Source organism: Rhinolophus sinicus, linkage group LG02 (assembly GCF_036562045.2).
Source record: "Rhinolophus sinicus isolate RSC01 linkage group LG02, ASM3656204v1, whole genome shotgun sequence".
Taxonomy (NCBI): Eukaryota; Metazoa; Chordata; class Mammalia; order Chiroptera; family Rhinolophidae; genus Rhinolophus; species Rhinolophus sinicus.
Genome location: NC_133752.1, coordinates 104612564 through 104633425, shown reverse-complemented (window position 1 = coordinate 104633425; position 20862 = coordinate 104612564). Strand labels below are relative to the sequence as shown.

At 36.8% G+C, this 20862-nt stretch overlaps 1 protein-coding gene across 1 annotated transcript in view; it reads left to right on the top strand.

Annotated features, from left to right (window-relative positions):
* Window positions 1-5246: 5246 nt before the first annotated feature.
* NET1 (neuroepithelial cell transforming 1) overlaps window positions 5247-20862 on the top strand; it is a 37700-nt gene continuing 22084 nt past the window's right edge. Inside the window, exons 1-3 of the mRNA XM_019738261.2 lie at window positions 5247-5516; window positions 13264-13330; window positions 18002-18061. Of these exons, the coding sequence (XP_019593820.2) occupies window positions 5389-5516; window positions 13264-13330; window positions 18002-18061 (255 nt within the window). The 5' untranslated portion in view covers window positions 5247-5388. The remainder of the gene's footprint in view (window positions 5517-13263; window positions 13331-18001; window positions 18062-20862) is intronic.

The window sequence follows — 20862 nt, the reverse complement described above, 5'->3', positions numbered from 1 at the left end:
GTGGCTCTCTTTAGGTCCTGAAAAAGAGTGAAAAAACTTGCAAGCATTAAAGTTTGGTGTCTACGGTTAGGATTTCAAAATTCCTTTCTTAAATCTTTTTTAATATAGACTAGTCAATTACTGGCTAAGGTAATGAGAAAAGGAAATTCTTCTAAGAAAATCTCGTTAAAAAAAAAGAAATCCTCAGCTCTGAGAAATAATTCCGAACGATGTTCTGACATTTCAGAAGTTATCTTTGCTAATTCTTTGTTGGCAGCCCTGACTGCACAACCCAAATCACTTTCCATTGTCATTCCCACACCCACAATGCTCACATTTCTCTCTTTTTCCTCCCCATCCTCCTCTCCCATTACTAGCATAATTCAGTATTTTAAAGCTTCACTGTCCTCTCTGTAAGATAGTGTAAACATACAATAAATTAGTCTCAATCGACTTCTAATTAATAGTGCTTTTTCTGGCCACATGTTTTTCTTCTCAAGTTTTAGTCTCTTCTGAAAACCTACAGTAAACACTCCAGTTTCTAATTTTTTGTGTGTCTTTCATTGGAATATCTGAAAACAAACCTTTAGAGAAAATAGATGATTGACAGATGCAAAAAAATGAAACAACATCCCCTCTCCACCACACACAATAGATTTTAAGAAACAGCAAACCTTGGGAGAATTGGATAGCCACGTGCAAAAGAATGAAACTGGACTGCTATTTGTCACCATGTACCAAAGTTAATTCAAAATGGATCAAAGACTTAAGCATAAGACCTGACACAATAAACTGCATAGAAGAAAACATAGGTACTAAACTTATGGACCTTGGGTTCAAAGAGCATTTTATGAACTTGACTCCAAAGGCAATGGAAATAAAAGCTAAAATAAACGAATGGGACTATATGAAACTTAAAAGCTTCTGCACAGCAAAAGAAACCATTGACAAAATAAAGAGGCCACCAACTGAATGGGAGAAGATTTTTGCAAACAGTGCCTCCGATAAGGGGCTAGTATCCAGAATATACAAGGAACTCATGCAACTCAACAACAAAAAAACAAACAACCCAATTGAAAAATGGGCAGAGGACTTGAAGAGACATTTCTCCAAAGAGGACATACAAATGGCAAATAGACATATGAAAAAATGCTCAACATCACTAATCATCAGAGAAATGCAAATCAAAACCACAATGAGATATCACCTCACCCCAGTCAGAATGGCTATCATCAACAAGACAAATAGTGACAAGTGTTGGAGAGGCTGTGGAGAAAAAGGAACCCTCATACACTGTTGGTGGGAATGCAGACTGGTGCAGCCGTTATGGAAGGCAGTGTGGAGGTTCCTCAAAAAATTACGAATAGAATTGCCATATGACCCAGCAATCCCTCTCCTGGGTATCTACCCAAAAAATCTGAAAACATTTAGAGATAAAGACACGTGTGCTCCAATGTTCATTGCAGCTTTGTTTATAGTGGCCAAGACATGGAAACAACCAAAATGTCCTTCGATAGATGAATGGATAAAGAAGTTGTGGTATATATACACAATGGAATACTATTCGGTATGAAAAGATGATATAGGAACATTTGTGACAACATGGATGGATCTTGAGAGAGTAATGCTGAGCGAAACAAGTCAGACAGAAAAAGCAGAGAACCATGTGATTTCACTGATATGTGGTATATAAACCAAAAACAACAAAAGAACAAGACAAACAAATGAGAAACAGAAACTCATAGACACAGATAATAGTTTAGTGGTTGCCAGAGGGTAAGGGGGGTGTGGGGTGGGGGGTGGGAGATGAGGGTAAGGGGGATCGAATATATGGTGATGGAAGGAGAACTGACTCTGGGTGATGAACACACAATGGGATTTATAGATGATGTAATACAGAATTGTACACCTGAAATCTATGTAATTTTACTAACAATTGTCACCCCAATAAATTTAATAAAATAAAATTAAAAAAAAAAAAAAGAAAGAAACAGCAAACCTGATTTCAAATTTTCTGCCCCATTATGCCAGAAACACTCTTCAGCTTAACAGGTAAGATTATTAAAAGTTTTTTTCATAAAATAAGTTTACTGTAGACTAAGCTTCCCATGGGCAGCTTAAGAAATCATAGCTTCGATATCTTTAAAGCATTCTTCTAATTCTGATTTTTCTGTAAAACAGGAGTCTGATGAAAGAACTGAAATATCTATGATGCAGAGTGGTAAATCAGATTGTTGCAAGTGGCAGAAGACAAAAAAACACGGAGCTCACGAGAACTGTGAATTGCCAGCATTGTCCCTCTAAAATCCATTATAAAACAGCTGGTATATATTGTGTGACCTTACTGGTTGCTACAACCAGCATATGTATCACTTGGTAAGCAATTTTACAAAAATAGAGTTTGACTTACTTAGATAATGTAAGAGAATAATTTTTAGAATTATTGATATACATATTAATTTATACTAGTATAATAGTTGTTGAATATGTTTAATATCAACCTACATGATGAGTGCTGTCATTGAGTATGGCCGAAGATTTTGAAAGTGATCTTTGAGGATGTCCCGCAATACAATATTTGTAAATCTACTGTTGAAGAAATTTGAGTAATGTTTAGGTCCAATTAAGATAATGGGAATATCTTCTCAGGGAGGGAAATGTAGAGTCTGATTTTTATAATATATATGAAAGCTGAAACTTAATCAATTCCCTCAAACCTTGCCCTAAAGAATATGTTAATAGAGGTGGATGGTTTGCATGGAGCTGGAAAAAAGAGGAGATTCAGGGAACATTTGTCATATATTCAGGCAGAGTTCTAGGCAGAGTAAGATGTTGCATTTAGGGGCAGGGATGTTCAAACACCAGAAAGTTTACCTCTTGTAGGATTAAGATAGTTCACTGGATTTTACCATGTCTCCAATGACCACCCTTCAGAATAGTCTACTTTCCTTTGCTCAGCATCTATGGTACCAAGCAATTTTCTGATTAAAATTTGTCTCCTATTAATTCTTTCTCTAATATCCAACACAGGGCCTGGTGTACTATAATAGGAATTCACTAAACACTTGTGAATAATTGAAGAAAATATAATAGTAAGTTCCCAAGTATCTGAAAATTGGAAAGAGATTCTCAGCAGTATTCTGAGAATCCCCACTCAGTTGATGTGGGAATTCTCCACACTGAAGATCCCTACATCAACATCCGGGATTATCTATCACTTTGGGAACTGATTATTAAAGTTCCCAGAGAACTGACCATCTCTAATTATACCATCAAAACCAGTTTCAGGACCTGCAGAGCTGACAGACTCTAAATTCTGGAGCTCTCACTAAAATATAAGGTTGAAATGATGAAATTGCTGCTTTGAAAATGTCAAATGTTGGAGATTTCACAAGGTATGATCTAAATGCGTACGTCCTATAAAGCTCTGTCTGGGTAGAGATCAACTCCCTAGGTGGCATGTCTGTGTTGTTTTACTCTAACAAAGCAATACTTTCTTCTTTAATTTTGGGGGGTGGTAGGATAAGGTAAAATAGAGGTGGATCTTAACTATGGGCATCTTACTCCCTAACTTCTTACCCTCCTTAAAACTAAAACATATTTTCCCTTGTGTTATAAATGTGATGTGCGTTCACTACCTCACAAGTAAAAAAATTATACATACAAGAAATTAAAAAAAATTTAATACCCAAAGTCTGATCTCCTAGAGACATTTTAATACATTGATTTCATATTTTTCCTTTGTTAAGTCTCTTATGCATAGCTCTGAATATACAAAATATACCTTTATATTCCATTTTTTAAAAAACTTTTATTTTTTGTGTTTTTCCAGGACCCATCAGCTCCAAATCAAGTAGTTGTTTCAATCTAATTATGGAGGGCACAGCTCACAGTGGCCCATGCAGGGATCAAACTGGCAACCTTGTTGTCAAGAGCACTGCACTCTAACCAACTGAGCTAACTGGCCACCCTATATTCCATGTTTTACTTAAAAATTACAATACACTATTCTATAACACACTTCATAGTTAATTTTTACTGGCTGAAAATATTCTTTCCAGTGGATCAACCATAATTAACCATTTCCCTACCATTGTTTATTTAGATTGTCTTTACTTTTTCTGATGCCATTAAATAACAATGCCATCAATAACTTCACATTGTAGGGAAAACACAAGTTTACCCTCAGGGTGTCCAACTCAGCATGAGAGTTAAAATGACAGATAACAGATTAACAAAAGAAAAGCAAACAGATTTTTACATGAACATGGGAGCCCCCATAGGAAAATGAAGACCTAAAGTGGCAAAATCTAAGTGCTTATATACTAAAACAGAGGAAGAGAGGCAATTGGGGAAAAGTAACTAAAGTATATGGGGAGACCAAGGGAAGATAAGAGTTATTTTAATAAGGTCTGTTTGTACAGAATTTGGTCTCCCTTGACTCCCCGCCATCTCTGCTGATAAATATGTGTCTTTCCTCTTAGTATAGGGAGGGCAGCTTTCACGTGGCTTTTAGCGCCTGCTTTCAGGAAGAGACCCAGAGGCCAGAGTGCCCTTCCCGCACCTGGTGTTCGTTAAGTGCCTGTAGTTCAAAATGATCCTAACGCCAAAGTAGCACATGTGGGGCTGGCATATTCTGCCACCCTTCACTGCACATACAATTTTATTTCCTAGGACAGATTCCCAGGAATAGAATCATAGAGTCAAAGGAGAGGTTACTTTTAAAGCCTTGGTCACATAAAAAGCGATATTTAAAATCAAAGAATGTACTATTTAGCATTTTTTTATTTGAGAAAGTCCTTATTTGATGTTGTGCGTTTTGCTGCCTTCTTTATTCTTTTGCTGACTGTCTCTTCTGCACTGGGAGACAAAGGGGCTCATGATTAGATTTTAATCGTTTCCTAGAGACAGTCCTGAAAACACATTTCCATTACCTTTGGTAATTGGGGATTTATCTTACATGAATAATTTAGCATGTAGGTGGCCAATAAACAAACCTCATCTTACGTCATTACTTTCAACCTCTCTTGTGCCCTGGCCTGCGGTGAAAGTCCTAGTAACAGTGAGAGGTATCAGGCCTTGAAGATTCAGGAATGGAGTCAGAATTAAATCCAAGGCAACTCACTAATCTGCAAGGATATTCCCTCCAACCATCCTTCCTTTCCTGTTTCTGCTCGAGCGACAGGAAGGGAAGGAAGAGGGGCGGGACTCATGTTTCCTAGCAACTGCCCGTTGTCCCCTGATTGGCTGGCCGAAACGCGGCCGCCATTTTCAAACCCCAGAAGATGGCGGCGGCGGCGGCAGCGCGCTCGTGACTGAAACTTTTCTGCGAGCAGGAGTGGTCCGGCGCGGTGCCCGTCCCTGAGGGCCTCCCGGGCACCCGGCCACCGCCCCACCCCACTCCGTGCCATGGAGCCCGAGCTGGCGGACCAGAAGCTGCCCCAGCCGCGGAGGCGAAGCCGCCGGGTGTCCGAGCTCTGCGCGGGCGGCGCCGCGGGGCCTTCGCCGGACAACCCCTGCCCGGAGCCTGCCGGCAGGTGAGCACAGGGAGCAGCAGCGACTGGGGACGCAGGCAGGTGGTCCGAGGCCCGGGAGCGGGACAGGGGATTTAGGCTGGTCGCCCTCCTCCTCCGACCTCCCTCAAGTGGGGAGCGCGGGCTGACCGCGGGGGGATCGGCTCTCCGCGGCAGCCGGGTACTGGCTGGAATGGGGGCGGTTCCGAAACATGCAAATGAGGAGGCTGAAACTGTCCAGGAGCCCGTGTGGTAGAGGGAGAGGGATAGTCACCCGAGCGCGGCGACTTCTAACAGACACCCAGCAGTTAACAATGCCGGAGCCCGACTGCCTGATGTGAATCTTGCTTCTGTCACCGACAAGTTAGGTAATGCATGGCCCCAGCTTCATGTATGAAGTGGGAGTGGTCATAATACCTGTCTTGTAGAGTCGCTGTGAGGATTATGAGTTAATGCAAATAAGTCATATAAGCATCTGAAATGCTTAGAATAGTGCCTGGTCCATAGTAAGCATCCAGCAAAATTTGTTGCTGCTATTAGAGAAAACCATTGACTCATCCATTTTAGTATTGAAAGAGGAGGCCATGGAAATTAGTACAACTTCTTTTGTATATTAGGTTTTTTAAAGCTGAGTGAAATGTCACAGCTAAATACTGGGCATATTTTGTCCTGTATTTCCAAACTCCTAATGTTCTATTTGCCATGCGTCCTCCACTGTATGTCTCTAAAGATTTGTGTTAGTAATATTAATCAGTGAAGCAATTACTTTGACTCACATAGCCACTTTCAAGGAGCTCTTCCTTGCAAACATTATAAATATTTTAATATTTACATAATTCTGTTTCTGCCCTTTGGGACCTTAGGAGAATCCATTGAACATTACATGTCACCTCTATGGCTGGAATATAAATATATAGTGATCCTTTTAAGTGTTTTGTAATATTTTCCTTTTAACAGACTCTATCCATTGGTAGAAAGATAATACCGTGACCTATGATCTACCAGTAGTGATGGACTTACTCTTTAAATTTTGTTTTTCCAATAAAATAGATGACTTGTAGAATGAATATCCAGGGTTTTAAGGTAAAGTCTCAAGCAAGCTAGCTGTTTTATAAACTCAGATCTGAGGGTTTCTGTTTCTTTTAAGGGAACTTAACTTTTTGGGTGGACTGTTTTTCAAAACATTTTAAATTAAATTAGGGCCTATAAACAAAAAACTGAGCCAGGACTGTCATTATTATTACTATTTGTTAATATTAATAGTTGCTATAAATAAAAGGATGTCCACTAGCTCCTAAGACTATTTGCTTCCACATCAGCTGGCTGCACTTTTTAACAGTTTGAGATGTAATTTGCATATCATAACATTCATCCATTGTAAGTATGCAATTCAGTGATTATAAGTAAATTTATAGTTGTGCAACCATCACCACAATCCACTGTTAGAACATTTCGTCACCCCAAAGATGACCTCAAGTTTGTTGACAGTCCCCACTCCCACCCCCAGGCCTAGGCGGCCATTAATCTGCTTTCCATCTCTATAAATTTCTATTTCTGGATATCATATAAATGGAATCACGCAATATGTAATCTTTTGCATCTGCATGTCTTTCCTGTTATCCATTATTAGGCATGCATCAATATTTTCATTCCTTTTTATTGCTAAAGAGGATTCCACTGTGTGAAATGAATATTCCACATTTTGTTAGTCCATTTACCAGTTGTTGGAGGTTTGAATTGTTTCCAGTTTTGGTTATTATAGATAATGCTGCTAGGAACGTTTCCATGCAGGTCTTTCTGTGGACATGTTTTTGTTTCTCTTGGGTAGATTCCTAAGAGTGGAATGCTGGGGCACTTGGTAAACTTATGTTCACCTTTTTAAGGAATTGCCAAACTGTTTTTCAAAGTCTACTAGATTTTTTAATGACGTATGTTTTTAGATATTTTTTTATTACCTACTGTTACTTGTTGCTGTCATTGTCCCTTGTACCCTTGCTCCTGAATTTGATGCTGTGGGCAAGGCAACCTGTAAGTATGTTAGAATTGCATAATACAAAGGCTCTAATGGGATGTTTGGAATGTGTGTGTGCTTGTTTCTACACGCTTAACTGTGTTCTAGACTAGAGATGTTCTAAGCTGTATCTGTTATTTGGGACTCTCAGAGACAGGTGACAAACCCCATGTGGTAAGGGATACATGATTATCAGCTCTCCCAGAATCTTTATGAGGTAGGAGAAGAGACAGTTCCTTAATTACAAAGACGCTGAGCAGCCAAAAAAACAGGAGATGTCTATTACATGAGACTGACCCAAATAAATGAATTGTTTCCGTGATAATTATCTTTTTGTTTTGCCTGATTTGCAAAGAAACTGAGAACCGAATAGTTAGCATCCCCGAAATCAGCAAATGTTAACGATAGAGAATAGTTCACTATTTCTAAATTCTTTCTACATTCATGGTAAAATGTTAATCTTAACATTTTTAATTTTAGCTTTTTTTCAGTTATGTGTAGTATTTTGTAATGAGGCTGAGGTATTTATTTGAGTTGCACTTGTGGTGTGTGGGAGCAACTTCCTTAGCCCAACAGTTACATTTCAGTACTACGGTATTGTTTTCACATAGGAAGGAATTCTCAATAGATCTGGAGGCGTCCCAAATAATTTTCAGTTATACTTTGTCATATTTTGGGTGTCCCTATGCTTCAAGTCTTCCTTCTTGCTAATTTCAATGACTTACACTGCTATAATCCTATCATTAGTCCTATTTTGCTTGCGTTTTAAAAACTTTACTTTGCTAACTCATTTTGGTTGTTTGTCATTGTAAACCCCTAAATATCTTCCTTATTATAAGCCAGTGTCTTTATGTTTTTGTAGCTTGTTTCCTTTGTAATTGGAAGAGTAATCTCACTTATGTTGTGTGGTACACTTTATGAAAATATTCATTGAGGTACCTTTCCGCCATTTATAATTCCAATTCAGCTCTTAATTATCTACCATGATAAGGGAGGGCAGTGACACAAATCATAACCTCTGAAAATATCGTTTGGCTTAAGAATGAATTAACAGGATAATTCCCTTTTTGAACAACTTCATCAGTGCTTTCTTTAGACTAACACTAACTTAGTGTAGAAATAATATACATTGTTAGAAAACATACCAAATAATATGAAAGGAAGTATGTTAGAGGCCAAGGAATAATCCCAAAGAGGTTAATAATAGGAAACACAATTTTATATATCCTGCTAGTTCCTTCATGCCTTAAGTGTTATAATTATTTAGATGTATGTAAAAGGGATTTGGACAAAAATTCTTGAAAAGAGGAAAGACCATCCCTTCTTATTTCAGCCTTTAAACTCCCCTCTAAATGGACTGTATTGGGTATCTTCTAGAAAGGGCAGTTATAATCGTAATGCTTTGTGAAATCAAAATTTTTTTTTCCCCACAAGGATTTAAAATAGCTATTATATTTTGAGTATGACCCCTGTGAAAAATGACTGTGTCTTTCCAAGATTTTTAAAGTTGGCACTGTCTCACATGCTTTCTGGACACAATTTGTTTTTTGGGTTACTTTTTTCCATGGGTATTCAAAATAAATAGTTACTTGTTATTGGAATGGGAAAAAATAGCATTACTGTAAAGCTGATTATAGCTAGTGCTGGAAAGAATCTTGCCATCCAATTGGAAATATTTTTTCCAGTTTAACCTGTTTAAAATTCCTAAGAACTATTTTTCTTTCCAGCTTTCAGACATCGAATTCATTCTGATGTCAGTATGGTCAATTCTAGGGAATAAATAAAAAAAGCTTTGGTTTTGTGTTCTCCTTAACACTTGTCTTATACCTAAAAGGCAGTGTTTATTGAATATTTTAAGTGCCAGTATGATTACTACTTTGTAATAAATATTTGTATTAAATTATAAATAGTTTGAGAAATCACAATTGCTGCTTTCTCAGCCCCGTCTCCAATTGAAGGCTCTGTTTAACCATGTGGTAACACTTCCCTCGAGCAGTGTTTTTTTTGTTTTGTTGTTGTTTGTTTTTAGTTTCAAGTGTACAAAATGTAATAGACATTTATATCCCTCACGAAGTGATACCCTCCCCATCTACTACCCCTCTGACATTGTATATAGCTGTTAACAATAATGTTGACTATATTCCCTATACTGTACTTTACATCCCGTGACATATATATGTATATATGTATACATACATGTATTTAATTATAGTTGACATACAATATTATTCTACTTCAGCTTCAGGTGTACAGCGCAGTGGTCAGGCATCTACACAGTCTATGAAGTGGTCTCCCTGATGAGTCCAGTACCCATCTGGCCCCCTACATAATCTTTACATTATTGACTGTATTTCCCATACTGTATTTCGCATCCCCATGACTATATTGTAACTGCCAATTTGTACTTTTTAATCCCTTCACCTTCTCCCCCTCCCATCTAGCAACCATTAGTTTTTCCTCTATATCTCTTAGTCTATTTTTATTTTGTTTGCTTGTTTATTCTGTTCTTTAGATTCCATATATTAAGTGAGATCATAATGGTATTTGTTTTTAAGAAGTGTGATGTATGGACTTGTGGTATGAAGGTCTTGTTTTCCCTATAATCTTGTAGCATTTATTTATAATACAGCTATGTATGTTTAGCCATATGAATTATAATGTATTTCAGATGTCTTTTGTGTTTAACTTAAACACCTTGTTCCAGTGTTTTATCAAAAATCATACTATTTTCGTCATTGTTGCTTGACTTTTCTATAGTGGCATAATCATTTCCTTAAGTTAACTTGCTCCACTAAAGAGACCCTTTTGAGCTCCAAGAGTAATACAAAGCTTACTGTGTTTTCATTTGTTGAATAGACACAACAGACCCAGAATGGAGTCAGTTGTGCCAAGCTCCACATCAGCAAACTAAGATTTACTACTTAGCCTAATTGCAGTTTCAGCTTCCCAGGAATGTAACCTTTTAACCAAGTCACATGGAATTACCTGGTCAGCACTAGTGAGGTGATCTGTCTGATAGGATAGGTCCCTTCCCCTCAGGAGGGTGACTGCCTGAAACAGTGCTTTCTTTACTAATAATGTCCTTTTTCCACCCCTTTTCTGCCTCTAAAAACCTTCCGTTTTGTACAGCTTTTGGGAGGAGCTTCTTTCTATTTGCTAGATGGGATGCTGCCCGATTCATGAATCGTTCAATAAAACCAATTAGGTCTTTAAAATTTACTTGGTGGAATTTTTGTTATTTAACAAATCTTTCCCAAACAATTATTTAGGAAATACTTGCTTTAAATACCTTAAGATCTTTTTGCATCTGTTTCTAGTTATTATTAGTGACATCATATTTCACTGTGTTAGGAACCTTGGTAATAACTGAGTAGCCATAGGGAGGAAAAGGGAAATCTACCCGTGTTGTCATGGAGCCCTGTTTCTAATTTCTTCTCAAACCTCACTGCTATTGCTCAGCCCCTTACCATTATTGTAAGCAGTATTGGAGCTGCCTCCTGACTGGTCTTTCTGACCAATCTTGCCTTCTTCCAATCCATCCTTCTCCTTACTTAGAATTCAGTAGCTGATAGCAGCCATGCATACTCAAGATCAAATCCATACATACTCTTTAAGGGTTGTATGTAAGGCCTTTTATCATGATCTAGCCCTTCCTTATTTCTTTTGATTCTCAAGCATAAGGGACTACTTGCAGTTTCCTGAATATAATTCATTTCACTCCTTAACACGTGCTATTCCCTTTGTACAAAGAGCCTTCCTGGCTCTTGTATGCTGTGCTAATTGCTGTTTCTCTTTGATTCAGCATTAGTATTACTTTATTAATCCTTCTGTGAAGCCGTTCTGACATCCTCTTTCTCCTGTAGCCCTTTTCCCTGTGCTCCTTGCCAAAATATAAACAAACTTCGGCTTTATATTTAGCTTTGAAAACTGTAGGAGCCCTTGTATTTGATTTAAGCTTGTAAATTATTATAGGAAAACACAGCCATCTGTGGTGTTTCTATAACTTACAGTGCTAACAAAGACCATGAGGATCAAGGATGGAGACAGAATATACAAATGGATAATGGACTTGATAATCCAAGAAGTTAAACAATAACTTCTATAACAATTGGCCCCAAATGACCAGGATTTGATAAATAACTACCAGCTTCCATAATTTTTGTTCTCCCTTCTAACTTAGAACCAACTAGAGTAAGCCATACTGCACCCTTAATCAATCACGTAGGATGACCTCCTTCTATTAGGTTGGTACAAAAGTAATTGCAGTTTAAAAGGTTAAAAATTGCAAAGACCGGGGGTGACCGGTTAGCTCAGTTGGTTAGAGCACCAAGGTTGCCGGTTCAATCCCTCCCTGCAATGGGCCAACCCCAGTTACTTTTGCACCAACCTAATAGTTAGCCTGCCTGCAGCTCCCCTGCTACAGCCTCGAATCAGGGCATATGGGAAGTCATCCCTTTTTTCTGCTATAAGGCTTTCCCTCTTCAGCCTTTTTTTCTTTTTTTCTTTTTTTTCCCTTTTTTAAGATTTTATTGGGGAATGGGAACAGGACTTTATTGGGGAACAGTGTGTACTTCTGGGACTTTTCCAAGTCAAGTTGTTGTCCTTTCGGTCTTAGTTGTGGAGGGCGCTGCTCAGCTCCAGGTCCTGTTGCCATTGTTGTTGCAGGGGACACAGCCCACCTTGTGGAGTTGAACTGACAACCTTGTGGTTGAGAGCTGGTGCTCCAACCAACTGAGCCATCTGGCACTGGCCCATGTGGGAATTGAACCAGCACCTTTTGGTGTTAGGAGCACGAAGCTCCAACTGCCTGAGCCACCAGGCCAGACCCCCTCAGCCTGCTTTTGAGTTTGCCTGAATGCAGGCGATGGTGGCTGACTCCCTTGCTATAGCAAGCTTTGAATAAGTAGCGTTTGCTTTTCTCATTTGGTTCATCTTCATTTATTTTTATAAGGGAGAAAAAAATAGTATGTTTATTTACATCTGAAGCAATTGACAATAAGTATAGTTTATAAACTATCATCATTTCCTGTGCTCGTTCTATTTTGCAATTTTTCTGTGTGTTTTATAAACAGAGGTTTATATTTTATAAAAGGTGAAGACAGGTTTTTGTCATAAGGATTCTCTTTATTTCTTTACGTTGAATGAAAAGATGACACAAGAAAAATCTGTCACTTAATAAAGAACAAAATTCTAGTCAAATTTTAATCTAACCAGAGTCTGACCTTTATCTCAGATGTAGTATTCAGAGCTTTTTATTTGGTTTATTAAATCATAATTTTGAAAAATCAGTACATGAAAGAGGTTTAATATGACATAAATTAAATGCATTTGTTTTATTATATTAAAGAGTATGCTTTTATTGTTTTTAAAATATTAGGCACAAATGTTAAATTTTATCAAATAATTTTTTGCGTCATTTACTGTTTTTGTTTAACTTATTTGTGCAATATATAATGAAATTTCATATAATTGAACCATGTATATGTTCCTACAAAAAACTGCTTGGTTTGGTGAATTATTTTCTTTAAGTATTCTTAATCTATTCACTCATTTTATAAAGGCTCTGTCACCTCTGTAGAGATTCTGAGAGTAACCAAAACCTGATTGTTTTTTTTGCATACCCCCCCTCTTATTGCTATAATTGGATGACTATTAAACGACTACTTGAAACAGTTTTGAAACTATGAGAAGGATAGCTTTTTATCTGTCTAGTGCTTTACTAAAGTTACTCTATTTATTGTTTTTATTTTCTATTAACAGATACTCCCTTCGGAGAGATAGCTCCTTCACATTTTTAACACCTGGCCCACATTGGGACTTCACTTTGGTGAGTATATGCCTGGGTGTTTTTATTTCAAGACATTAGGTAGAATTAACTCCTGGGTTGTCTTTCAGTCTGGTGTACAGCTCATTTGTCTGTACTTCTGAATATCTTGAGATACAGAGTTCTTGACATCTTTGGCAGCCTAATTCTTTCCTGCAAACAAACTGAAAGAAATTTTTATTTCAATTAAATATAAAATGTATTTTGAAAAGTATTAGATATATTCACCTTTAACTCTATGTAATCCTTTCTCTTATTCTTAATGGTGTTAAAATTAAGAGAATATATTATGAAAGGTGAAGTTGTTTTACTGTACATACTCTAACAGCTTTTTTCTTGGTTGAAAAATCTAAAAGTATATATGATGAATGAATTGTTTTTTGTTATTAATCATTTTAGTATAGAGGGACTACTTCATTATTTTTAGAATGAGACTTTATAGAGGCATCTAACTTTGTGCAAAGTGACACCAGAAAATTGATTCTTTTGTAATTAAAAACTGATTATTTCATAGTACTCATATTAATGAAGTATGTACAAATAGAGCATGATTCTTACGCTTTTCTTATTTGGGGAAATAGCAAAGATCTGTTTCTAGTTTGCCAAACTTCATTTGTGCGCATGTGTTGCTGATGGGTTCAGCAATGCTTATTTAATTTGTATTCTGTTCTTTGTCTTTAATTTATATTTCTGTTGGGGACTCCTGTTCGAGATTCTTGTACTCTTATACTGATTACATGCATTAATTCGTGAGTAAAGCATTTATAGAGAGTCTTCTGATTTTAATACAATTTTACATTTTCCTTTGAAACTTTTTCATCTTGGTCCCTTTCCCTTACTAGCTGACGAGCCTAAACTTAAACAGAAGAAGTTTAGAAGTGTCTCCAAACTTGATTTTGCAAGCCTATCAGCAAAACTGTTTTGACCCCGATACATGTACCCCGATACAATTTTTATGTGTGTACCACCATTATTAGCTAGTATCTTAAAGCACAGTACTCACTGAAAGTGAGGTTAATGATAGTGGACGTAAATATATATTTCAGATAGCCATGATAATTTCACAGTTTGGGACTGTTTCTTACTGGATCTAATTAGATCGCCATTGTCTTTAACCTTATCATGTGAGTGATGATGAGCTCGTCATCTGTATATTAAATATTAGTAAAACTTTTAAGGATTAAGAAATACATAAAAATAAAAATTCTGATATTTTCCTCGTGTACTCCAGAGAAGATATCCTGCATATCCTCTGGGAAGGGTGCCTCCCACTTGTGAAAACACTTTTGTAGAGGTTTCCCGTGACAAAACATATCTCATGGTTCATGTATTAAAACTTTTGGAATGCAGTTGAGTTCTAAGAAGATTTACAATTTTTAAATACATAGTTTAAGAGAACAAAAATTAAGCATCTAACTCAAGAGTTTAGACAAAGAACAATAAAGTAAACCAAAGAAAATAGAAGGAAACATAAGAGTGGAAAAAAATAAAATCAACACCCAATCATGATAAAATTCTTGGCAAACCAAGAACAGAATAGAAAACTTCCGTAATCTGAGACCTACCACAAACAACATACATAATGATAAAATGGTTTAAACATTCCTTTCAAATTTAGGAAAAAGGCTGCTGTCACCGTCTGTTCAGCATTGTATTAGTGCTCCTCACCAGTACAGTAAGACCGGAGAACAAGTCGTATACAAACTAGAAAGGAAAGGACAGTGTGAGGACATTACTTAGAGAAAATGTGTAGAAAAATTGTCTATATAGAGCATCCAAGAGAATATTAATAGTAGCTGTTAGAACTAATAATAAGAGTTCAAGAAAGGTTATTGGCTATAAAAGGTATAAAAAGAAATCAATAGAATGTATATATACTAGCAATAAAAAGTTGTAATTTTTTTTTTTTTTTAAAGATTTTATTGGGGAAGGGGAACAGGACTTTATTGGGGAACAGTGTGTACTTCTGGGCCTTTTTTCCAAGTCAAGTTGTTGTCCTTTCAATCTTAGTTGTGGAGGGCTCAGCTCAGCTCCAGGACCAGTTGCCATTTTCTAGTTGCAGGGGGCACAGCCCACCATCCCTTGCGGGATTCGAGGAGTTGAACTGGCAATCTTGTGGTTGAGAGCCCACTGGCCCATGTGGGAATCGAACCGGCAGTCTTCGGAGTTAGGAGCATGGAGCTCTAACCGCCTGAGCCACCAGGCTGACCCAAAAAGTTATAATTTTTAAAGATGCTTTTTTTTTTTTTAAAGGAGGGCACAGCTCACAGTGGCCCATGCGGGGTTTGAACCAGCATCTCTGGTGCTATCAGCACCACACTCTAACCAACTGAGCTAACCTGCCATCCCTAAAGATGCTTTTACTGAAATAAAAACAATTTTGAAATCTAGGAATAAATCTACGCAAATATCTGTGAGACTTTAATGGGAAATACTGGAAAGCATCAATAAAAGAACACCTAATTAAGTGGAGACATACCATACTCATGCAAGGAAAGACTCAATAGCATAAAAATGTCAATTCTCCCAAAATTAATGCATAAATTCAGTGTAGTTCTGATAGAAATCCCACTGGATTATAATAGATCTCATTCTACAATTCAAGTGGAAAAGTAGAAGGTCCAAAACAGCAAAAGTGGTATACAAGTTGGGGAGCATATGACTTATTTATTCACTGTTAAGACATATTGCAAAGGTGCGATAATTACACAGCTTAATGTGGGTGCAGGTATGCGTAAGTAGACTGATGGAACAAAACAGAGACCCCAGAAACTGACCACATATATATGAGAACATACTGTACCATAAGCATTATGAAGGAATGGTGTCGGGTGGGCTGACATGTGCTATGTTACCTCACAACACATACATACAAAATAAATTCTAAGTGGATATGGGGGTGGTAGATGAGGGTACAGGGGATCAAATGTATGGATGGTAGGAGAACTGACGCTGGGTGGTAAACACACAATGTGATACATAGATGATGTATTACAGAATTGTACACCAGAAATCTGTGTAGCTTTACTAACATTGTCACCTCAATAAACTTGAATTATAAATAAATAAATTCTAGGTGGATTAAACATATAAATAGGAAAATCAAAATTAAAATATTTAAAAGAAAATACAGTAGAATGTTTAAAATCTTAAATTTCTTACTACATAGGCCCACACATACAATTTTATATAAATGCATAAATATGATCATGTAGCTCATGTGTATACTTTCTCCCCTCAGTACAGTCTTTTTGCCTGACAGTTTCCTCCTCCGTTCTCTTCCCCATATAAGTCCTTACACCCCCCCAACCTTCAGTCTAACCCATGTCAACACCACCATATGTTTCCCTCTATATTTTGCTCATATAGTTACTTATAAATATATACTCAGCCTCACAGATAAGATACACATATGCAGAATTTTTGCTTAGTCTGCTTTTCAAAGTTAGGATCTTATTATACTTTTCTGTATCTTCTGGGTATGACCTTAAGATCAATAAAGATTTCTTGAGTTCTGTCACCTCATTTTTTATTTTATTTTCACTCTGATTTATATTGTTCTTTTATGTCTTATATCATTTTCTTAATGTCTTACCTAAACTTGAAATAGTATGTTATAGTTTTTCTCTGCTTCTTTGAATGTTTCATCCCCTGTAGGAATGTTATTCTGCCCCTTATTCTGTCTTGTTTTTTTTTTTTTAGAGTTATTTTGTGTAAGATTTGACTTGGAGAATTTTCTGTTCATTTTAATGTGAATTTAGTTTTTCTGAACTTTTCACAAGGAGGCTTGGTTCAGATAGCTTTTCTAACTTCATAGAGCTCCTCTTTTGTTGTTTTCATAGTGGCTTGCTTCTGAGACTAACTGGTTCCATATGTTTTCCCCACTTCTGTCTGGATTTTATCTTTTCTTTATTGTTCCTGTCTTGCATGATTTTGATTCTGCTCCCACTAGTTTCGCCTCAAGGTGGGGCCAGGTCCTAGAAGAGAGCTCTGGCTGGTCAGTTTTGAGAGTTCACAAGAGCTAAGATGTATCACAAATATCTGAAAAGATATTTTGGGATGTGGGAGAATGAAATGCCACTTAAAGATTCTTCTTCAATATTGATTAAGGACCAGAAATTAAAGCTGTGTACACAGTTTTGCCTCTACTGGTGCCATTAGGACTGAGTGAAGGCAATGAATGACTGAAGGTATTCCAGGACGAGTATATTCATCTTCCAGCTGATAAATCTCACTGCAGGCAACAAATCTTAATTACTTTAGGCCACAAGAAAAGGATATTTTTTCTAGTGAAGACACCTCCCTCGCATAGAATAAATAATATGTATTCCTTTTTAAACAAAACTTGTTGCCTTTATATATAAAACATATTTACTTTTTCTCTAAGGAGTACAGACAGCCCTTGACTTACAATAAGTGTTCTGTTCTGAAAAACTTTACATAAGTAAATTTTTAATAGGGTGGAATCACTTCACAGAGAGATGATTTAGAGGGAGACCTATTTAGACAGTATATTTGGTAGAGATAATTTATGAGCATCCCTCACAAAAGTATTCTTATAAATAGAGCCAAAGGCTCCACTTTTTAAAGTGATTTTTGAGGTCATATGGAGTGTTTGCTTAGTGGAGTAACATTTATTCCTTCTATATAAGGATGACTTTTTTTTTCTTACAGAAAAGAAAACGAAGAGCAAAAGATGATGATGTTGTAAGTCTCAGCAGCCTTGATCTGAAGGTAAGCCTTAACCGCTCTGTCAAAAAAAAGCATTTACAAATATGCAGATAGCATTTATTTCTGTGCTAGAAGAAGAAAGAATGCTGATACTTTTTTTTTCATTTTGAAGTATAAAACTGAATGATATTGGCTCTTACCGCCTCTTTTTTCCATTCTACTTCTTTGTTAAGAAGGGGGAGGAAACCTTCCTCAGAACAATGTTAGGCTATAACTGGTGATCACAAACTCAAAAGTCTGAGGAGACCAGGCCTATAATATGTGCAAAGAAAGGAGGATCGATAGGGGCTGTGGTGAAAAGGAGAACGCATACCCCTGCTGAAAAAGGCAGCTGGTACTGTGCTGTAGCCCATTGCTGCATGTAGCACTGTTGAAATCTGGATTTTATGTGAAATCTCCTGAATTTTAAATGTCAGATCAAATTTTTTTCTATAAAAAACCATGCAAGCTGAGCAACTCATCTACAACTCAGATGTGTGTGACCTATGAAAAACTGAAACTCAGTACACACTTAAAAATAATTTTGTCCTTCAGTGTAAAACTTGGTATCTTCGGAATTACATATTCCATTTTCTGTCATTGGACAAATTTTATGGACCACCTTGGTTCTGTAAAAAAATTTTAAAAAGGAACCTTTTTAAAATGATTGTTATAAAAAAGTTATACATTTTTAGAGATTAAAAAAATAGTTTGACATTGTGTTTAATGATGGCAGATGCTTTTACTTCTTAAAGACAAGATATTTTCTAAAAATTAAATTTTTGTAGGTCTGCCCCATTAACATTTTAGCGAATCCAACAAGCCAGATTTTGTTGTGTGTGTGCGTGTGTGTGCATGGGCGCGTGCACGCGCACATAGGTTTTATAGAAGAGTTGTAAGTGTTAGGTCTTTTGCAAGACAGTTTTAGTTACATTTTTTAAATATTCAAAGAAAGCAAAAGTATGAAGTGGCAACCCTGAGTGTTTTTAGGTATGCTTCAAAACAAATCATTACGGAAATAAGACAGTGTTTGTAGTTTGCCTCAATAAAATCAGGGTTAAATCTAATTAAAGACAATCCTTGTCTTCACCCCAGTTTCAGCAGTTACAAATATGCAATCAGATAGGTCTAGTCTCATCTCTCCACTTACCTCCGCTCCCTTGGATTATTTTGAAGCAAGTCCTATTGTGTCATTTCACCTCTATCATCAGATTCAGTTGTTCACTTTCCTGCGTTGTCTTACACATTTTTTATTTCATTTTGTCTGTTTAAATTGGAATTCATATAAGGTCCATACATTGTGTTTCATTATATCTCTTTAAGTATCTTAATCTACAAGTTTCCTCTCTGTTTTCTTACAATTTTGTTGTTGTTGAAGAAACCATGTCTTTGTTCCTGCAGAGCTTTCCCCAGCCTGAATATTTAGGATTGCATCCCTATGTTCCTCTATTCCCTGTATTTCTGATAAATTGGTGGTTAGCTCTAGAGATTGCTTTGGGCTGTGTACTTCCTTAAGGGGATATATAACATCTTTCTGTGATGTTTTAAAAATTAATCATCATTGCCTAGATCAGTTTATTCGCTGGAGGTTGCAAAGTTGGGAGATTGTGCTTTTATCAGCCCTGTGTTTATTATCTGGGATAGTTCTATAAAGAGCAAACACCCCTCACCGACCATTTGGTTACTCTGAGGTTCTGATTTATAATAAAGGTGGGACAAGTGCTTGATTCCTTTCCTTTATCAGTTTTCAAAAATAATGCATTTTATTCATTAACATTCTCTAAAAGTGATTAATGATTTTTTTTCTTCATAATATTATGAAATCATGGATTTGAACACATTTGTTGTGTTTTGATCCATTTTGGTCATTACTCTATGATCCAATTACCCCTTCTTTGCCCGCTGGACTCTGCTTGAGGATGGCTTCTGTGTCCTTCACCGACCCCCAGTTTTATTAAGATATAATTGACAAATAATTATGTATAAATTTAAGGTGTATAGTGTTTTGATTTCCTATGTCCTTTTGATGTGACGGGAATATTTTGAGGGGGGTTAATGGCAATGTGTCTTTTACTGTAATACATTTTTTAAAATTTAAACATTCACTGTATTTTGTGATCACACCTCATACCTTTTTTTTTTTTTTTTCCTTTGCTCCACACTTGGAATCAGTCATTTCTAAAAGTCTTAATTTCCTTAGGAAGTGGTAGAGGCTAAAATCTGGGCATTGTGAACTACTTGCTATTAGATTGATCATTGTCTCTAGGCCTTTTTAATGGACAAAGGTAAGAAATACAATTTTTTAAGGTAAAATAAATTATGAGTTTATATTGATACTTCAAATTCAAGGCTAATGGGTTTTTAACTTAATCTCATCAACCTTACCATCTGTATCTCTTTCAACTGCACCAAAAATCTGGGTTCTGGGGGACACTTGACATAATTACTCACTTGATTTACCCAAAGTTCAAGAACAACAGTCTACATGACTACAAATGATACGATTACTGAAAACATTTTATATTATTTATATTCTGCCGTTTTTTACACATACACTATAGTAAGGATATACAAAGGATGTACAAGGATATACTCTGGTTTTTTTGTTTGTTTGTTTTTTGTTTTTAATATTATTGGGAAATATTGAGGAAAAGTGTGTTTCTCCAGGGCCCATCAGCTCCAAGTCCAGTCACCGTTTTCAGTCTTTAGTTGCAGGGGGCAGAGCCCACCATCCCATGAGGGAATTGAACCGGCAGCCTTGTTGTTGAGAGCTTGCGCTCTAACCAACTGAGCCATCCGGCTGCCCCACCAGCAGCTGGTTGTCT